This window comes from Acartia tonsa, chromosome 13 (assembly GCF_053477335.1).
Source record: "Acartia tonsa isolate MP-2025a chromosome 13, ASM5347733v1, whole genome shotgun sequence".
NCBI lineage: Eukaryota > Metazoa > Arthropoda > Copepoda > Calanoida > Acartiidae > Acartia > Acartia tonsa.
The window spans coordinates 20,039,740-20,059,158 of record NC_137272.1 but is presented as its reverse complement, the minus strand read 5'-3'; the positions used below and the strand labels follow the sequence as shown (position 1 = coordinate 20,059,158).

General features: G+C 33.3%; 1 protein-coding gene across 3 annotated transcripts in view; it reads right to left on the bottom strand.

Moving 5' to 3' along the window:
* Positions 1–9,729: 9,729 nt before the first annotated feature.
* The window catches only part of LOC145303886 (serine/threonine-protein phosphatase PGAM5, mitochondrial-like), a 14,856-nt gene continuing 5,166 nt past the window's right edge, over positions 9,730–19,419 (bottom strand). Inside the window, exons 6-14 of one of the 3 annotated variants that reach the window (XM_080145545.1) lie at positions 18,691–18,748; positions 18,029–18,068; positions 17,438–17,504; positions 16,599–16,670; positions 14,848–14,922; positions 14,462–14,502; positions 12,487–12,561; positions 10,966–11,004; positions 9,730–10,446 (exon numbers count right to left, since the gene is read on the bottom strand). In XM_080145545.1, the coding sequence (XP_080001671.1) occupies positions 10,395–10,446; positions 10,966–11,004; positions 12,487–12,561; positions 14,462–14,502; positions 14,848–14,922; positions 16,599–16,670; positions 17,438–17,504; positions 18,029–18,068; positions 18,691–18,748 (519 nt within the window). In that variant the 3' untranslated portion in view covers positions 9,730–10,394. Of the gene's footprint in view, positions 10,447–10,965; positions 11,005–12,486; positions 12,562–14,461; positions 14,503–14,847; positions 14,923–15,352; positions 15,425–16,243; positions 16,325–16,598; positions 16,671–17,437; positions 17,505–18,028; positions 18,069–18,690; positions 18,749–19,419 lie in introns of all 3 variants that reach the window. The other 2 variants (XM_080145544.1, XM_080145546.1) reach the window with 2 other exon arrangements.

Here is a 19,419-nt window from a genome sequence, read left to right as displayed (position 1 = left end):
AATTTCGTAATTATTATTTTGTATCTTTTATTTAACAAAGACAATAGTAATAAAGAATTTCAGGGATCCTATAGAACAAGACAATGGGCGATAAATTACTGTACACACACACCTAATTACAATAAACAAATTTTATCCTTCTGTAGATTAAAATATTTTATTACACGCCAGGCTACAATTGAATCAAGACAAAAGTAAGTGCCGAGCTCTGAGACCTATGTATGGTGACATTAGACATAAAACCATGATGATTCCAGGAAAAACCAAAATATTTCAGCGGGGTCTTTTTTGTAGAAAATTAGATTTGAAAATTTCAAGTTCAATTTTCATCCCCTAGGAGTTACCGTATAATCATGACAAGAAAAGCAAAGATTATTTATTTAAAATTTTAAACAAATTTGCTTTTATAAAGTTCTTCATAAAACCACTCCTGAAGCGAGTTAATGAATGGCCATTTTTATTAGTTGCTTTGCTAAGGTCACGGAAATTCAGCCTTAAATAAATCATAAATAGAGAGGTTTTATGAAAGACTTCATAAAAACATAGCTGTTCAAAATTTTAAATATATAATTGTTGCTTTTCTTGTCATGATTATACGGTAACTCCTAGGGGATGAAAATTGAACTTGAAATTTTCAAATCTAATTTTCTCAAAAAGACCCAGCTGAAATATTTTGATTTTACCTAGAATCATCATGGTTTTATGTTTAATTTCACCATACATAGGTTCCAGAGCTCGGCACTTGATTTTGTCTTGATTCAATTGCAGCCTGGCGTGATTAATATCAAACCTATAATCAGACATAAAATAGAAGAACACTAACTATTATAGAGCAGCTTAGAAACCTCTGAAACCAGGGAGGGAGGGGACAATAGGCTGTTTATTACATTAGTCCCCAAAAAAATAGGCTTAAATTCAAAGACCCAATTGAAAGTCGGCACAGGTTCCCCAACCCGTGAACATATAGTATTTAACCCCTGCTTCCTTTATTCTTTTACTTTAATCTGTCTACTTTATATATGATATTTTATGATTTAATGACAATTACTGTACTGCGCTTATTTTGTTCATAATTATCCTTGTTTTGCTTACCAAAGAAAATCACAATCAAATGAATAACAATTGATTTGTTCGTTGTGTACAAATATATTTTTCCTTTATAAAAAAAAGTAGTTGCAACTCTACATTTTATTTGAGTAATTTAATTGGAACTTTTTGTTAAAATATACAATATACTCACATGAAGGGGACCCTACACCAATTTTGTTTTTTGTCTTTGAAATCAGCTAATAGCGTTGGAAATTTAATTCACAGCCGACTCCCTGTAAAAGAACAGAAAGCAATTTGCTAGCAGACAAGAAGGGTCTCCACCACTTGGTGCAGGTAGATTATACATCTTTACTTATACATTTCTCATTATAGTATAGATTATTCAGTAGCTGCGATACTTATGACATTGTTTAAATGGTGAGTGATCAAAGGGTGTTTTTTTGTAATTAAAAAAGGAACTATCAATACATGAATAGGCAGGGAGGAAGGGAGGGAGAAAGATATCAACAATTTTGAAATTCTGATCCCCAGAGTATATAGACTTGTTTTAACATTTGCTAACTTAAAACCTTTGGGGATTGGTTTTTATCTTGATTGGGTTGTATAAAGTAATCTACAAAAGGGGTAATTTATAATGTTTGTCTTGATTGGAGGGAGATTAAAGTATCATTTATTGTCCTGTCCCTGCCTACCTGGGCTTAGGTTCAAGTTTATTTAAATGTCAGCCCCCTACCACCCAGCCTATCCATATATTCATGGTTTCTACTCACTTACAAATAAACCACCCTTTGATCACTCACCCTTTAAACAATTGTCGTAATTAGCGCAGCAATTCTATAACAATAGGACGTAAGTCCATCATAAATAAAATCATATTTGCTAATAGTGGAGCCATATTGTTAAAGAATTTAAATGGTTTACGTAATTATAAACTCAATAACATTAAATAAAAATGTTTTTTTTTTCTGTTATTTTCGTCACCTTTAGTACGAACATTTAGCCTACACATCGTTATAACGCTATTCTCATAATAAAAACTGTATCTTATTCTTATATACACGCACGCTAGAAGTAGAATACAAAAACAATTTCATGGACATTTTATTGCTGCGCTGATTATGAACATAAATGCCCTTCTTGTTTATTTTATAAAAAAAATGTCTAAAAATTTAAAAATTCCACCCTTCCAAATATTTGTAACTTTTTATAACAGGGGACAAATCCAGAGAGTTAAAGGAATAAGACAATGGATGATAAATTGACGTTTATCCCCAATGTTGAGCTAAATTTTACCACTTCTGTAGATTACAATTATTGGTTGAAACGTTTGAACACCCAACTAAATGCATCAAAATTTAATCAAATTACCCTAAGTTGTTAAGCCAACAAGTAAGAAAACGTTATTATAAAACTTTGAGGACTCTGGGAAATTTCATCAATAAATCTTCCCCAGATTATTATGTTTAATTTAGCTTCGGAAGTTTGTGTTTTAGGGAAGAATCTTTATCATAGAAGTCTTGACTTTCAACAAACACACAGACAAACATCCAACTACTACTGTATTATAAAATCAGTTACACCAGTGATTTTTGTATAAAAAATCTGGTAGTATTCCTTCTATTGACTAGGAGATCACAAATCCCCCCCCCCTGCCTCAATATTATTTATCCTATTAAATAAAGTAGTTAGATTTTTTGTCTGACGACGCTTAAGATTTCAATAACCACTGAACTGATTATGTTCTCTTTTTTAGGCAAGCTTCACATAGATCCTGCCTTGGTTTAGACCATTTTTAGATTTAAGTATTGGGATGGTTTTAAGCTGTTTTTCTAGTCCCTCTCTGTTCGAACACAGAGCCCCTAGAGGCTAGGGTTGTAGCCGCTATTTATCTATATGTTTTAAAAGCTTGGTTCTAGCCCTGGAGGGCTCTCATGACACAACATAAGGATTCGCAAATAAGAAATTTTGAAGGAAGGGGTTTAAAGAGCTCTCTTGGATATCGGAGGAAATATTATCCCAACAAGGATGACAACATCCAAAAAAGCGAAGCACTGAAACGGTAGGACAAACGGACATGAACACTTGTATAGTATCTGAACTGAAAAATCGGAACATAAATGTATAAATGTCGAATCAAAATTGTAGGTAAATTTGTTGAAAAACTGCTTAAAAACAGGATAATGTTTATGGACATACTTACATTTTTGGACTTGATTATAGAGTTGCTTCGCTTATAATATTGTTCTTTGTTGTCCCAGGAATCAATATACCAAAAATCAGATCAAACGGATAATTAAAACACTTGAAAATTTGTTGTTAAAAAAGTAGAAAAATCAACATGTTTAAAATGGACGTACGGACATTTTGGTAATGATTATAGAGTTGCTACGCTTTCTAAATCGTACCCAACTACTACAGAAATCATCATGCAAAGTTTGAAATCGAAAGGACAATTCTAACATGCCTAAATTAACGAATAAAAGCTATCTATCTCGGACGGACGTACGGACGGACGGACGGACCGACCCAAATTATAGAAAAGCTTCGCTTTTAAAAATTGGTTATGTTATAACACTCAGGGAGTGAGGGTACATTTGGCTGTTTAATAATAATACACTAGTCCCCAAAGTTCTATAATATCGTTTTATTATTCCTTGGCTTAACAACTAAGGGGACTTTTATTAAATTTTGATTTGTTGGTTCATTAAGCTGAGTGTCCAAAAGTTTCAACCACTAATTGTAATCTACAGAAGGAGTAATTTTGAGTATCATCATTGGGGATGTATATCAATTTATCGGCCATTGTGTTATCATTTTAGATCCAAGAATTAAACTAAATAGTTTTAATTAAAGAAAAAAAAAATTTTCTTCAGTCATAGCAAAAACACCGGTGTCCTGGATAGGAAACAGGTTTTTTTTGAGTTACGTATGACAAGACCTATATTTCTATGACCGTTCGTGTATGACGGTTCAGCACATAACTTTCATTAAATCACAGCTGATCATTTTTGTGGATTTTTTTGAAAATTACTTTTTTACCCATATTTTCATAGTTTTTCCAAAAAAAATCACAATATTCTCACATTTCCAGCCTAGTTTTTCTAAATTCATGCAAAAAAGTATAATAGATGACAGCTATAACAAGATCAATAACCCCAATTGACTATTCTAAGATTTGTAGGTAAAACATATATCCTGGATGTGATACAAGGTTCCTCTGAGGTTCCACCAAAAAAGTTTAAACAAATCAGAATCAGCAATGATTTTGTACAATGTGTTTTCATTGTAATATTGACAAGTAAATCACTTCTAGACACCAAGCATATGGAGGACTGGTAAAATTATTTCATTACTGAAACCAGGGAAACTTGACAATTAGGGTTCCAGCTACTGCCCTGTCTCATTTCTTTATACTGCCTGCATGATTCGTCCTTACCTGAATGATGCTGTTAAACTTGCAGAACAACATTATGGCTTTTTACACAGGCAGGTTCACCACCACTGCCTTACAGAGTATTAAAATCTTAATCAACAACAGCCTAAACAATAAGAAACCAGTTATCAGAACAGTGCTAGTTGCCATTTATCTTTCAAAGGCTTTTGACACTGTAAACAATGAGGTTCTACTGCATAATATTAATGCACTAGACTTGAATGAGTACATGTAACGTTTTATGTGAATACCTTAGAGGTAGAAAACAATTTGTTGTTATCAGAGGATCTAAATATGCATACAAATCTGCCAAACAGGCTGACCTACAAGGAGGAAACCTATACTATATACTATTCGAACTGTAAATTTTATAAATGCCAACACCTCACTCTAATTACATCTAGTTTCCTCTGCTGACAACTCCAACAGCATAGGTCCCTTAATTTACCCTTATGTCAAGGACATAAAAGCTTACTTAGCAGTTCTTAATGATTAGTTAAAAAGTCAGAACCCATTCATTTCTCCAGCCAATCATCCAGTCTTTACCACCTTTTCGAATGAAGCAGGCACTGAAGTCATAGTTGAACCAGTACCATAAGTCAGACATCCTAGGTTCTTAGGTGTTACATGTGAGAATCTTTTCTATATCGACCATCTTGTTAAGGAGCCTAGAAACAAACTAAACCCCAAAAAACAAAATGCTTTAAGCTCTCTCCACCAGAGGGAAAGAAAAGTAAGTCATAGTAAAACATAAAAAGCAATTTGCCAGTCCCTGATATTCTACTGCAGTTCCATATTTAGTAATGCAAGCTGGGACAGCCTACTGTTTGCTGGAAAAGCTGCTCTGAGAACAGCCATCTACTGTCATGTCATGAACCAGGAAGCATTAGTTAACAGCAATATTTTACCATGAACTGCAGTAGACCCAAACTCATTACCCAGAACAGCTAAAACCACCCTGTCCCAATACTTTCAGGTTACAATGTTTACCTGAATACCTTAAAGGCCAGTGTAGTTTGTGTCTGACACTGGCAAGAATTTCACACAACCACCATCATTTCAACTGCAACCACAACCCATCAAAACCTTTAAAAGCAGCCACAATACTGAACTGACTGTTTCCAATGATGATGAGCAGGAACAAACAATAACACAAAAACTATTTAGACATCAAGTCAGCAAGGAACCAATATTGAGCAAGATAACTTGTCAATAATACAAGGAAAATTTTATACAGAATCATTGCTGATTCTGAAGCATGTTAGTTTAAACTTAATTGGTGGAACCTCAGAGGGATATCTTATTACAGCCAGGAACTTTTACCCAACTTCTAGACTACAAATCTTAGATTAGTTAATTGATTCTAAAAGATCTTGTTATTGATAATAACATAATCTTTGGTTCAGCTGTCATCTATTGTACTTTTCTTTGAATAAATTTAGATTAACTAAGCTGTAAATATGAGAACATTGTGATTTTTGGTGGAAAAACTATCAAAATCTGGGTAAAAAAGTAATTTTCAAAAAAATCCACAAAAATGATCAGCTGTGATTTAATGGAAGTTATGTGCTGAACCGTCATACACGCCCGGTCATAGAAATATAGGTCTTGTCATACGTAACTCAAAAAAAACCTGTTTTCTATCCAGGACACCAGTGAAAACCTTTAAAGTAGGCATACATCTTTAAATGAAATAACGTATAGCTGCAAATACTATTCATTAAATAAGATTACAGCCATCTAGACTGACAAAAATCATTTGTAGAGTAAATGTGATGACTTTTATAAATATGTGATATAAGTATTTTTCACTGAAACTGATCTTATTTAACTAATTGGTCTACAGGGTTAAGACAATGGTTGATAAATTAGTCTTCCCCTAACTGTTTTAGATTAAATTCTACTGTTGGTAGCAGGCTTATCTTGAGGGGGAAGGAAATAGTTGTAGATTTTTTTAATCGCCATTGTCCTCTCCCTCCCAAAATTACAATTATATAATTGTAAAGAATCACTATATTTTAATTAAATAACTTTAATATTAGGGGGAATGAAAGGATTGTAGATTATTTTAATCCCTATTGTCCTATCATTCCCACTAAATATGATATAATTGTTGTCATGACTCACTGTGTTTTAATTGACTGACTTTAAATGTTTAACTTTACACCACTCTGCTGCTTTGCTGATACAGGAGGTGTGCAATTGATTCAGCAAAAAATGGCAGCATTTTATTCAGCCGTAATATCGAACTTTGGGAATAGTCCCTTTCGTGGCAACGCAACATAAGGGGCGATTCGTCGTATTTTAAAAATTTCTTTTTATAGGTTATATTGGGTTAGGTGATTGCCCCGCAGGTTTAGAGCCCCCCGAAAGGGCTAGAAATAGGATAAACGCCATTGGGAAAATACAAAGAATCGCCCCTCAAGGGGCGTTACCACAAAGGAACTATACCCCGAACTTTAATTTCATTTTCGTTATATCGGCTTTTTTGCCTTAAAATTTACCTATTTTTTTTTTTTTTAAATACGATGCCTTAGAAACTTTTATTGCGTCTTGATTGGTTGGTTCAAAACTAGGAGTGACAAACTTTTCAACCAATTATTTTATCTACATAATGGATAACTTTATTCTTCGACAATTGTCATATCCCTTTAGATGTTTGAAAAATACCGGCATTATTCATATTCTATCATAAAAAGTTATAAGGTTTTTTTGTCTCTCGCTTATAATTTCAATAACTACTAAACCGATTTTATGGAAGCTTCTTAGAGGTCCTTAAATTAGGCTATTTAATTGTCAAATCTAAGTTTGGTTTTAGGCTATTTCTTAATCCTTCGAATGCTAGATTCTAGGAGCACAACCGCTATATTGCATGCTATACTACAGTATTTAGTAACGTTTATAATGTTCTTATTTAACTGCATTGTAGAAACAGTTGCAAACGGATAAAAAAAATTGAGAGATAAAAAGTAAAAAATGCAAATGTGTTAGTTTTACTTAATTTTATTTATCTTTTAAGAAAATTGATTTATTTTTGTAATCTCAAATCATATATTTAAAAAACCCTAGCCAAGTCCTTTCTTTTAAGAAGCATAACTATATTTTTGTTTGTCCGTCTGTCATAAATAAGGAATGTAATTATCTCTGGAATCAAAATATGTTTGAAGATATTTTTTCTCAGCTGCTATTGAAGATAGAGACTTGAAATAGAGAGGATTGTTTTGTGAGATACTTGAATATGATTTTGCAACATTGCTGCGTTACTTGTCATACTTGTGAGAAGCGAAGCTACTTCTTAACTTTTATATATTAGCAAGAATACGGTGTACCCAAAATGCGAAATAAATCTAAAATAATATTTGGGGGGCAGATAAAAAGATCGTCTATTGTTGCCCCCAACGACAGCTGAAAATCACGTATATGTTAAATATATTTTAAAGGGGTATGTTTAAACATCCAGCGTAACTGGTTACCATCACTATAAGTTCAGAATTTATATGAAAATTTCTATTACAATAAGGTATAATCTTTGAAACATAGCAACTCGTAGAGTTACTATAAATTAAAATCATGTAAATTTTCTACTAATTTTATGTATCAATTGATGTAAAATATACGTGGATAATATATTATTACAGGAGAAAAATAGTCTCCAATTTAGGTTGCATTATCCCCTCCATTTATTGGTTGGCTAGTTATCCAATAGGAGGGGGATGTTGGAGACGGTTATTTTAGCCCGCGTCAGCCGGTTCACTTTATTATAAAACAAATCTGGTGTACAATTCAAGTTATAATAAATTCATTCTACTATAAATACAATTATTCTTGTTTAAATATTAAAATTTTGCTGTTCTACTTATGGACATAATAATTCTTGTTTTGTTTAATGAAATGTTGCTGCGCTACTTAGTTACATACATAATCATCCTTGTGTTAAATATAAAAATATTGAAAGATTGCAAGCTATCATATTTCTCCTATAATAGCAATATACTTATATGTTTCTATACGGGGAGGGAAAGGACAATCAAAGTTGAATAATTTACAACCCTTTCGTCTTCTTAATATTTGCCAGGTATAAAATGCATATTATCACACAATAGAATTCTGGGGAAGATTTATTTGTCGTCAATTGACCCTTCTTGTCTATAATATTAATCAAATTCAATCATATATTTTTGTTCATTTACAGGGATAAGACAAATTCCGATAAGCTGATGTACAACCACAATGATGATACACAAAATCACCCCTCCGGTACATTAAAATTAAGAGGCGGAAACGTTTGAACACTAGACAACTTAATGAATCAACCAATGAAAATTCACGTTTGTCCCCAAAGTTGTTAAGCCAACGAATAAGAAAACGTTATCATAAAACTTTGGGACTAGTTAAGTATAAAAACAGCAGGGTTGTCATATTGGGCACTTTTTTTATATTGGGCGGCCTAATTGCCCAAAAGGGTTTTGGGCACCCTTTTTGGACAAATGTCGTAAAAAGCATATACAATAGCCTAAAACCCTACCGAGACTTATTATTAGAAATAAAATAGCCTAAAACCATCTCAGGACCAATAAAAGCTCTACTGGAAAGGAGAATCATATCGGTTCAGTAGTTAGCGACACAGACACACATCCTGTTACTTTAGTATAAGGATATCATCCAAAAAATACGCCCGCCCCCCCTCTTTTTTCATCCCCTCCTCCTTTTCTCTTCCCCCAAAAGGGAGGTGCCCAAAACTGCCCAAAAGGACCTTATATTGGGCGGCCCAAAACTGCCCGCCCAAAATGACAACCCTGAAAAATAGCCAATGTCTTCTCTCTCTCTTGACACATACACACCCAATACCTAATTTAAAGGGCATTTTCTTTTGGAGGGGTATACTACCTTTCTTAAATTACCTTTTAGGGTGTTGTATATAAGCATTATGTAAGCTGTACAACCAGTAAATGGATTATTTGTAGAACAAATTTTGCGTATTTTATAAAATACTCCTATAGGTGTATCTTTAAATGTTTTCTTATCTCTAGCATACTAACATTATTAAATAAGATAAAAAAAAACAGTAAATGTTATATCCAAAAGTAGCGCGGCTACAGTATTTTTCAGAAATGCTTGTACATTTAAGGTAAACAAGATGGTGCAATTGTGTGTATCATCATTGGGTATGCACATTAATTCATCCGCCATTATCTTATCCCTTTAGAGTTATTGAGCAACAGCGACACTAAAATAAAACAAACTAGTCTAAGAAAAAAATGTATTTCAAAATATAAAAAAAATATCAGTTATAATATACATAATTAATTTTTCTAATCGATGTTAACAATTAATAGTAAGGGAGGGAGAGGACAATTGCACATAAATTAATCTAAACTCCTTATTTCTTTAAAATTACTGTAAATCCGCATAATTTAACACAAATTGGAGTAATTTTTCGTCCATTGTCCTGTCCCATAATCTCTGTTTATAGAAACATTGGGCACCTCAAGAAAAAACTATTTGACTCAAACTTTTTCGTTAATCACATAAATATTGTTCTAATAATTTTTTATACTTGTAATACAAAATGGTTATTTTTATTGGGGATAACATTATGTATGGTGTTTTCATGACGTATTTTAAACACAACTCATAAAACGGGGTTTAATGTTAGGTTAGGTAAGGCAAGGCTATGTAAAGATTAGAAGCGCCTCGCAGGGGTAGGGATATATACCGCAAGACCTAACAACAAATTTTCCTTTCAAAAATCGACCATGTTCCAAAAATGGGTTTGAGCAAAAGAGCCAAATAGATTTTCTTCACTGGCCATCATTCTAATAATTAATCACCAAAAAAGAAGGGGGGGGGGGGGAGATTACATAATCTTCCTATTACAGTACTCTATAAAAGACTCAGAACTATGGTGAGGTCAGGAAACTGATAGTTTGTCCGCTGGAAAGTGGCCGGATTCTCCAATACCCCTGAAACATAGAAAATATTTAAGCTACATAAAATAGTCTAAAACCAACCTAAGACTAAATTTGTACAAAAAAAGCCTAAAACCATCCCGGGATCTTCTCTAAATTGGAGAACTTATGTTAACAAAACTGCAATTCATATTTACTTTTTTTTGGCGGAAAGCTGCTTGTAATACGTTGCGATGAAACACAACTACATTACTTCTTCACGCTCATTTTTTGAATTCACGCAAATATAAACGGACAGTCGTTAAATTTTAGTCCGACTAATATTGGGATATGGTGTTTAAGTTATTAACAAAAGGGTTTTGGATCATCGAAAGAAAATGAAGTAGCGGGTTACGTCGTATTTTCACAGTAGCTTTTCTCCTATTTCTAGCACCTGCTCTAACCCTGCGGGGACAATTTCCTAACCCTGCTAGCAATCATTATCATTTACCTAACCTATCAAAAGCTACTCTGAAAATACGATGAAACCCGCTACTTCGTTTTCATTCCATGATCCAAAGTTGTTTTTCTAACCTGCAATGTACTTTTCCATCAGGACGAATCACTATCCACCTAAAATATTAATCTTATTAAATGGGATATGGTCCCTTACAAATGCCAATAACATGGTAGATCTAGATTCTTAATCAGTAAGCTGGACCAATGACAACATAATTTAGGAGCAATCCTGCCATATCATTGGCTAGAACGTTTATACATTTTGTAAGGAAAAGTAGTTCTTTTATTACTTCTGCCATATGTAGCAATTCAGCTAATTGTTAAATTTCATAGGATAAAGCCAACTTTCGGGAAAAAAATCGTTCAAAAATTTCGTCACTCGTTATAATGAATCATATGTAAAAAAAAACTTCATTTGCTAGAAATTCCTTTATAAGTTGGACGGATTATTGTGTTCATAGACCAACAATAAGTTTTAGTTTTATAATGATCATTTTTGAAAGCACTACAGACAGGGTGGGGAAAACCCGGGGTTTTTAAAAAAAGCCAAGCCCAACCCAACCCGTAAAAACCCTTAAAACCCTGGGATTTTAAGGGGTTTTTATTAGGTTTTTAAAAAAACCCTGGGTGGTTTTTTTTTGGGTGGTTTTTTTGTATGCCCACCCTGACTACAGACACAGGCAATTATATTATTTTCTATTTGCCTTTTTCCATCCATATTTTTCATTATAATGAAAAGCGCAGCTATTATTTGACTGTCTATGGTCGGCCTTTCTGTCATTCAATGTCACTTACGGTTAAAAATGTTGCTACGAAAGATATGGATATAATTACATTTGTTTTAATATTAATTAACTAAAATAAAATACATGATTAACCCATTAGATTAATTACATAATTAGTTTTTAACATCAAAATAGAGAGAAAATGTAAAAGAAATATTAGAATTTTGCAATATTTTTAGTATTACAGCTTTGATAAGGTTTAGGTATGTTGGTACGTTCATACTCCATATAAATGATATGCACGCGCAATTGTGACGCGCATGTCTTTAAGACAAGGCATTTATCCACTCGAGTCTTAACACATATTATGTCAATGTGTCAAATGGGATAAGACAATAGGCGATAAATTGATATAACTCGTCCCCAAATTTTAACAAAAAAAATATCCTACCCCTTACACAGATTAAAATGATTGGAGGAAAATTTTGGCATCAAATGGTTGTAGTACAACGCAAAACACATACCCAAAGTGTTTAGCCAGCGACAGAGAAAATGTTTTCATATACCTTTTGAAATCATTAAAATTTGACTACAATGAATCTTTCTTTGCGTATAATCTAATGACGGCACGACCTTTGTCTGGGTGTCCTAGGTGTGCATGTTATTGAGTTACGCCTGTTTTTGGCCAAGACATTCCCCCTACTTTTAATATTAATGTCACGCCTCTAACATATAACAGCATAAGGTATAACTTTTAACATCTTTAGTTTTGACGCAATTCTGGGCCGAGATTCGAACACATCATCTCCCCACCAACATGTAACGTTACGCTGCAGTCGTGTTACACATTACACTGAGTGATAACACTTACGTCATGCTGGCATTGCGGAGTGAGAAGCTGAGCCATTTCTCTGGGGGTAACTGCAGCGCACGACACAGGAAGTATCTAAAAAAAATATGATTTTAAGTAGCGCAGCTACTATACACTTAGGCATGGATTGGACAAGACTATGGACGATAGTTAGATAAAATTAAACATTCCCAATAATGATTAACAGCATTAACCAAAATATTTTAAACCAATGAATGAGAGTATTTGTTTAGAAGATATTGAGTTTCTGTTTAAAGGGTGGGGGGATTAATGCAACCATCTCGAAATCAATGTGTAAATGGCACTTAGAATTCGAATTTCGATCTTAAATTTTGCATGATCGTAATCCTTGGTAGGTCAATTTTCCCTAAATCGAACAAAAAGTTGAAAAAGTAACGGCTAACGACTCAGCCGTTTAGCCGTTTTTTTGCTATTTTTAGGGCAAATCTGTCATAAATTACGTAGGAATCAACTTTTTGAAACATACTTTTGCTTTAAATCATGTGAAATGATACAAAAACATTTAAAAAAAGATTTCTAGTACCAGCAACTACGTTTTGGAGCGGCAAATAGTATTATGTGGAGATAGATTTCGTGATGGATTTGCCTTGAAAATAGCCAAAAAATGGCTAAACGCCTGAGCCGTTACTTTCCAACTTTTTGTTCGATTTAAAGAAAATAGACCTACCAAGGATTACTCATGCAAAATTTCAGATCGAAATTCGAATTTTAAGTGCCATTTACACATTGATTACGAGATGGTTGCATTAAAACCCCCCACCCCCTTAAAAGTCTATTGATATATTTTTATATGAGTATCCAGGGAAAGAGTGGATATTGTACTGTAAATGATACTGGTACCCAAAGTTTATAAAACCAGGGAAAGAGTGGATATTGTACTGTAAATGATACTGGTACCCAAAGTTTATAAAACCAGGGAAAGAGTGGATATTGTATTGTAAATGATACTGGTACCTAAAGTTTATAAAACAATCTCTCGTGTAAGTCGTTCGTTGGTTGTTGGTTAAAAGTTTAATTTTTAACATTACAAGACCATTGATTTTCATCTAAATATGGTGTAATTTTGTTTATCATCAATGCGAATGTACATCAAATTATCGTCAATATCTTATCCCCCAATATCCCTGGTCTGTACATATGTCCTTTTATAACGAGTTTGTTTTTTTAAAATTTTTTATGCAAAATAAAAGTTATTTGAATTCAATTTTGCAATCTTTTTGCAAGTGTTAAATGTTAAAAAGAACTATATTCCTACATTTTGCATTTTTGTTTATTTAAAATCTAAGTATCGAATAAAATCAAATATATACCTCTCAACTTCCCCCCCCCCCCCCCAAAAAAAAAGGGGCAAAATTAACAAAATATGTCTCATTTTTTCACTGTCGGAAAAGTGCCATATCACCTAAAAAAAATACGATTTTGTCATTAAATTTGCTTTTAGAAAAAAAGTGATCTACTGCAGTTCACGGTAAAATATTGCTGGCAACGAATATTGCCAAACATCTATGAATTTTAAAGGCTGCTAGGCTGGCTGATAAACGGCTGAACGTACAGATCATACCCGCACACCATTTTAAGTGGCATAAGAAGGCCTACAAATAATCTGAAATAGCCAAGATCCAATGATGCACAGGGAAAGCTTTACTGAAGAAAAAACGCGTAAAATAGGCCTTTTTCGCGCATTTGTCTGCACTGCGAGATAATTATGCATTATTGATTTATGGATATTCCAGATTATTTGTAGGCCTTATTATGCCCCTTAAAACAGTGTGCGGGCATGATCTGTACGTTCAGCCGTTTGGCAGTTACGAAAGGGACTATTCCCAAACGTAATTATAATACTTTGGGGACTAGTGTAATAAACAGCCCATTGTCCCCTCTCTTTTTCTGGTCTAAAGAGCACATATTTCAAAATAATGAATATAACCGACACAGAAAGTAAATATTATTTTACCTTATCACGTTTGCATGGCACACTACTATTTCATACGAATCCTAAAAATATAAATCTTATATAAAAGTAACAGGATGTTTGTCTGTGTGTGTGTGTGTTCCAAGGAATCTCACTAAACCGATATGATCCTCCTTTACGGTGAAGATTTTCAGGTTTTATAACTATTTTGGGGGAGGGCACCTCAACCCTCCCATAAGAAATCGCTCTTGGAAACAAATAGCCTTGACCCTCCCCCCCCCCCTTCAAATCTTAAAACTTTTCCATCTAAATTTTTACTGGGAAGCCTTTGATTCGGTCATGTGCAGGTTTTAAGTCATGTGTAATTTCTACATTTAATCAAAACGGAGGAATAATTTGTCTGCTAATGCACAATCCCTGTATTTTACCTCATTTTGAGTTACTTCAGCTCTGTGAAAATATTTTCTAAATGCGGCTTCAATTCTGGCTCCGTCTACACTGAACTAAAACAAGGATTATTATGTACACAGGTAGCGCAGCAACAAAAAATAATGTCCGCAAGAAGCACAGCAATAACAAGGATGACAACATCCATAAAAGCGAAGCACTGAAGCGGAAAGATAAACGGAAACTAATACCAACCCAAATTATAGAAAAGCTTCGCTGTTAATAACAATCATATCGAAAATAGATAAGATTCGCGACACTTTTAAAGTAAGACAGACTAACACATGGACATCCTACTTCTTAGCATATAAAAATTACTATATAGTTTTAGTTTAACATGATTTTAAAATCAGAAGAAAAACGCCAAAAAGTTAAATTATAATTTGAGACAGACAGCATAATACTTCAAGTAAAATAAATTATTATTCAACTATTCATAGATGACGTAAGTTTTATAGTCATAGACAGAAATGTCTTAAATTTCACCTCCATTTGGGCAGTCCAGATACTTCTAGGCTCCTCTTGTATAGGTTCTCCTTCACTTAGTAAACTATCTTCCTATAAGGTAATACTATACCTAGTCGTAAAGAGGACGCTTCAAGACTAATAGGAGGACATCTGGTGACTTAATTTTAAACTAAACTTACCTTTATAGGTTAATGCTATACCTAGTCTTAAGTAGGATATTTAAAGACTAATAAGAGGACATCTGATTTAAACTAAACTTATCTATAGCGGTTAATACCATACCTATTTGTAAAGAGGACGCTTCAAGACTAATAGGAGGACATCTGATGACTTAAATCTAAACTAAACTTACCAAACTTTATAGATTAATACTATACCTAGTCGTAAAGAGGACGTTTCAAGACTAATATGAGGATATCTGATGACTCAATTTTAAACTAATCTTACCTTTAGAGCTTAATACTACACCTAGTCTTACATATGATGGTTTTGCGAATATGGGTTATAATCTGGTGACATAATTTTAAACCAAATTTACCTTTATAGGTTAATACCATACCTAGTTTTAAGAAGGGTGTTTTAAGATAAATAGGACATCTGGTGACTTAAATTTAAACTAAACTTACATTTATAGACTAATATTACACCTAGCCATAAATGGGATGATTTTACGCCCAATTGGAAGACATCTGGTGGCTTAATTTTAAACTAAACTTACCTTTATAGGTTAATACTAAACCTAGTCTTAATTATGTTGTTTTGACTAACAGGTCGATATCTGGTGGCTTGAATATAAACTAAATTCATTTTCATATTTGTCTTTACTGTTTCCAGTACAGAAAGACATCTGGGAACTTAATTCTAAACTTAACTACATTAGATAGATTAATAATATACCTAGGTACCTACCTTATACTTAGGTATCTTCTTGCACCAGGCACTCTCTGGATCAGACGGAATAGGAGGTCCCTCATTCAGAATACTATCCTCCTGTACATGAAAGGAGATGAAAGTATATGTATGGTATGTACAAAGAGCATACCCAGTACCTAAATTAAATCTTACCTAAATTGAAGATAGATAGGTAGATAGTCCAGTGAGTGTGTCTTCATGAATTTAATAGAATAATTTACCTCACAAAAGAATACCCTCAATAACAGTCAGGATCTTGCAACATATTACCTACATACCTATAGTATCATAGATTCTTCAAAAAATCCATGCAGTTATTGTGTACACATTGTACGTTTTTTGTACACTTTACCTTCGCTTCTGGGCGCCAAGTGCCCCTTGGTTCTGCTTGTATAGGGCTTCCCTCATTTAAGATGATGTCCTCCTATTAGGCATTAACTTTTAGTTTTATAACCATTAATATTATTTATTAAAAAAGGGAAAAGGAACATTTTATCACCATGCTAGTAAAAAACTTGATTTGTAAAATTAGATAAAAGTAATACTTTAGTATTAATGCTGATTTTAAGTTATAATCACAGCTTTTAAGAAAAGAATCTAATTTTAAATATATTTATAGTGTAATTATTAGGAAGAAGAAATTATTTTAGTTTTACTTAACTGTGATTGTCCTTTCCCTCCCTGATTTATGCTTGGTCCTTTTTGTTTTGTAGAAGATTTCCTTGGTCCTTTAACGAATTTCGCCTTATTTTTTTTTATCACCTCTTGGGGCAAAGCCCCTAGAGGCTAGGGGCGAAGCCGCTAGTAATAAAAATAGGAATAAATTTGTAAAGGCACCTTGGTAGAAAATTGTATAACAAGCTAGTCTGAACAACCCAATTCATTATCATTTTAAAAATATATTTTTTGAATTGACAGACATGAGTAATAATGTTGAGGAAATATTTTTTTGCTATCAAGTGCCATATTCATGTTCCATAACATTCAAAACAATTACAATATCCTTGTAATCATCTAGTGAACAACCATAATATTTTTATAAGACAAAATGCAAACAGCTAAAAAACCTAACCTAAAAAATGTCATTTTAAATTTGGTTTTTGGTTTAGAGGAAGGGGAGTCGAATCATTGTTGTTCCACTAGTGATTAAAAGGATATTGACAATAAATAAAAATAAGCATGTACACTTACTGGTAATAATGGAACCTCAGGTAGGTACTGTTGTATCAAATGAGCTGTTTGGATAGCTCTTTTCATCCTGAAAATAAAAAGATTTGATTACGAGATCTTTGTAATAACCTATCCCTCTTAGTTCTCGTGTTTTTATGTTAAAGATACTCTCCCCCCCCCCCTCCATTTATATTAAAAATACATTTGGATGGTTTTTCTCTGATTAAAATTTAGAGGATTTAATAATGACATCTATACAAAAGTTTTCCATTCCTTTCTTTAGTAAAAATAAACTTTTTGGATACAAGGTTGGAGAGATAGAAATATGACGTTTAATTTAATCTACAACCCTTTCACGACCAGATCCTTATAATAGAGTAACAGTTTGTCTGTCTGTCTGTTTGCACCGAAGGATCTCGCTAACCCCTGAACCGAAGATTTTCTTAAACTAAAGTTTTTTTACTTTCTCTTTTTAAATCTAAATTTAAAAAAATAGTTTTCTGATTCAACTCCCCCCTCCTTAAGTGCCTCTAAAAGCCTCTAGGGGCTTAGACGCTAATATTTAATAACAAGGGATGGGGGAGAGGACATCCCTAGCAATTAAAGTATTACCTGGACACAGATATACTTGTGTAGGGAAGGGCCATCTCAGCTTAAAAAAGATTCTATTAGATAAATTCAGGGATCTAAGGAGATAAGACAATGGCCGATAAATTGATGTACATCACTTATGATGACACACAAAATTACCCCTTCTGTAAATTACAAATAGTGTTTGAAACGTTTGGACACTCAACTATAAATGAACCAATCAATCAAAATTCTCCAAAATTGTTAAGCAAAAAAATAAGAAAACGTTATTGTAATAAACAGCCCATTGTTCCCTCTCTGTCTGAATTAAATTACTTTAACTATTTCAATAATAGCAAATTAGTAATAACAATTTATCTCTAATTTTCATTAAAAAACGAGTAATAGCGGTTTTCTGAGACAATCGTTTTGGATTAAATTGAATAAAGAATCAAGCGTCTGTGATTTCTTTGAAAAAATCTACGCGTTTAATGGAATGGACACTTTCCCAGATTAAGATCATAGATAAACAAAAAATGTCAGACCACCGAATCTAACTGCTTACCAGGTTTGGTAAATATCAATGCTTTAAATATTTTTGCACAGCCCCTTATTCACACAATTTTATATTTATTTGCAAGACAGGGTAAGTATTAGCGGATGGGTTATGGTCCAGCCCCGTAGGGTTAAAAAATGAATCTTACCTAATCTGGCTCCTGTTATCTTGGCTTGCTCCAGTCCAAGTTCTGTCAGGTATCTGTCCTAAAATTTTCGCAGATAGGTCATTGGAGGATAAAGTAATCTTGCCTTCAGTTATTATAAAAATAATTTAAGAAAAGTTTGGTGAATGTTACATTGTCTTCTTTTTTTCTAGATAAAATCTTTTCCCGCTTCAAAACCGATTAATATCCGGTGGATTAGAACCTGTTCCCAGCAATACTAAAAAATTATGTATAGCATCGTACAAGCATAAGATATATCAAGTTTTCTGCGAATATAAAAATGTACAACCATAAGATTAAAACCAGTTTTTTTGGCCATTGCCTTCGGATCTCGGGGCTAAAAAACTGGTTCTAATCTCATAATTGTAAATTTTTATAACCGCTGAAATCTATTTATAATACGATACGATAAATAACAATTCATCCATCAATTTTATGCTGCTTAATGGCTAAACGAGTTCAAGTATGGGGGGAAGAATCATATATATATATTTCAAAAATACAGGGGTGTATTGTATATTCTACATGGGATCCCCTGCTTAGGGGGGTGGGGGGAATAAAAAATAAGTGATTGGAGGGGAAAAAAATGTGTGGTAGGAGGGATAAAATAAATAAAATATAGAGTTCTTTAAATATTTTTCCATTTTCCCTCCTACTTGGTGAGAAAAAAATTGGGGGGGGGGGGGGAATAAAAAATTTGTAGCCGGGGAA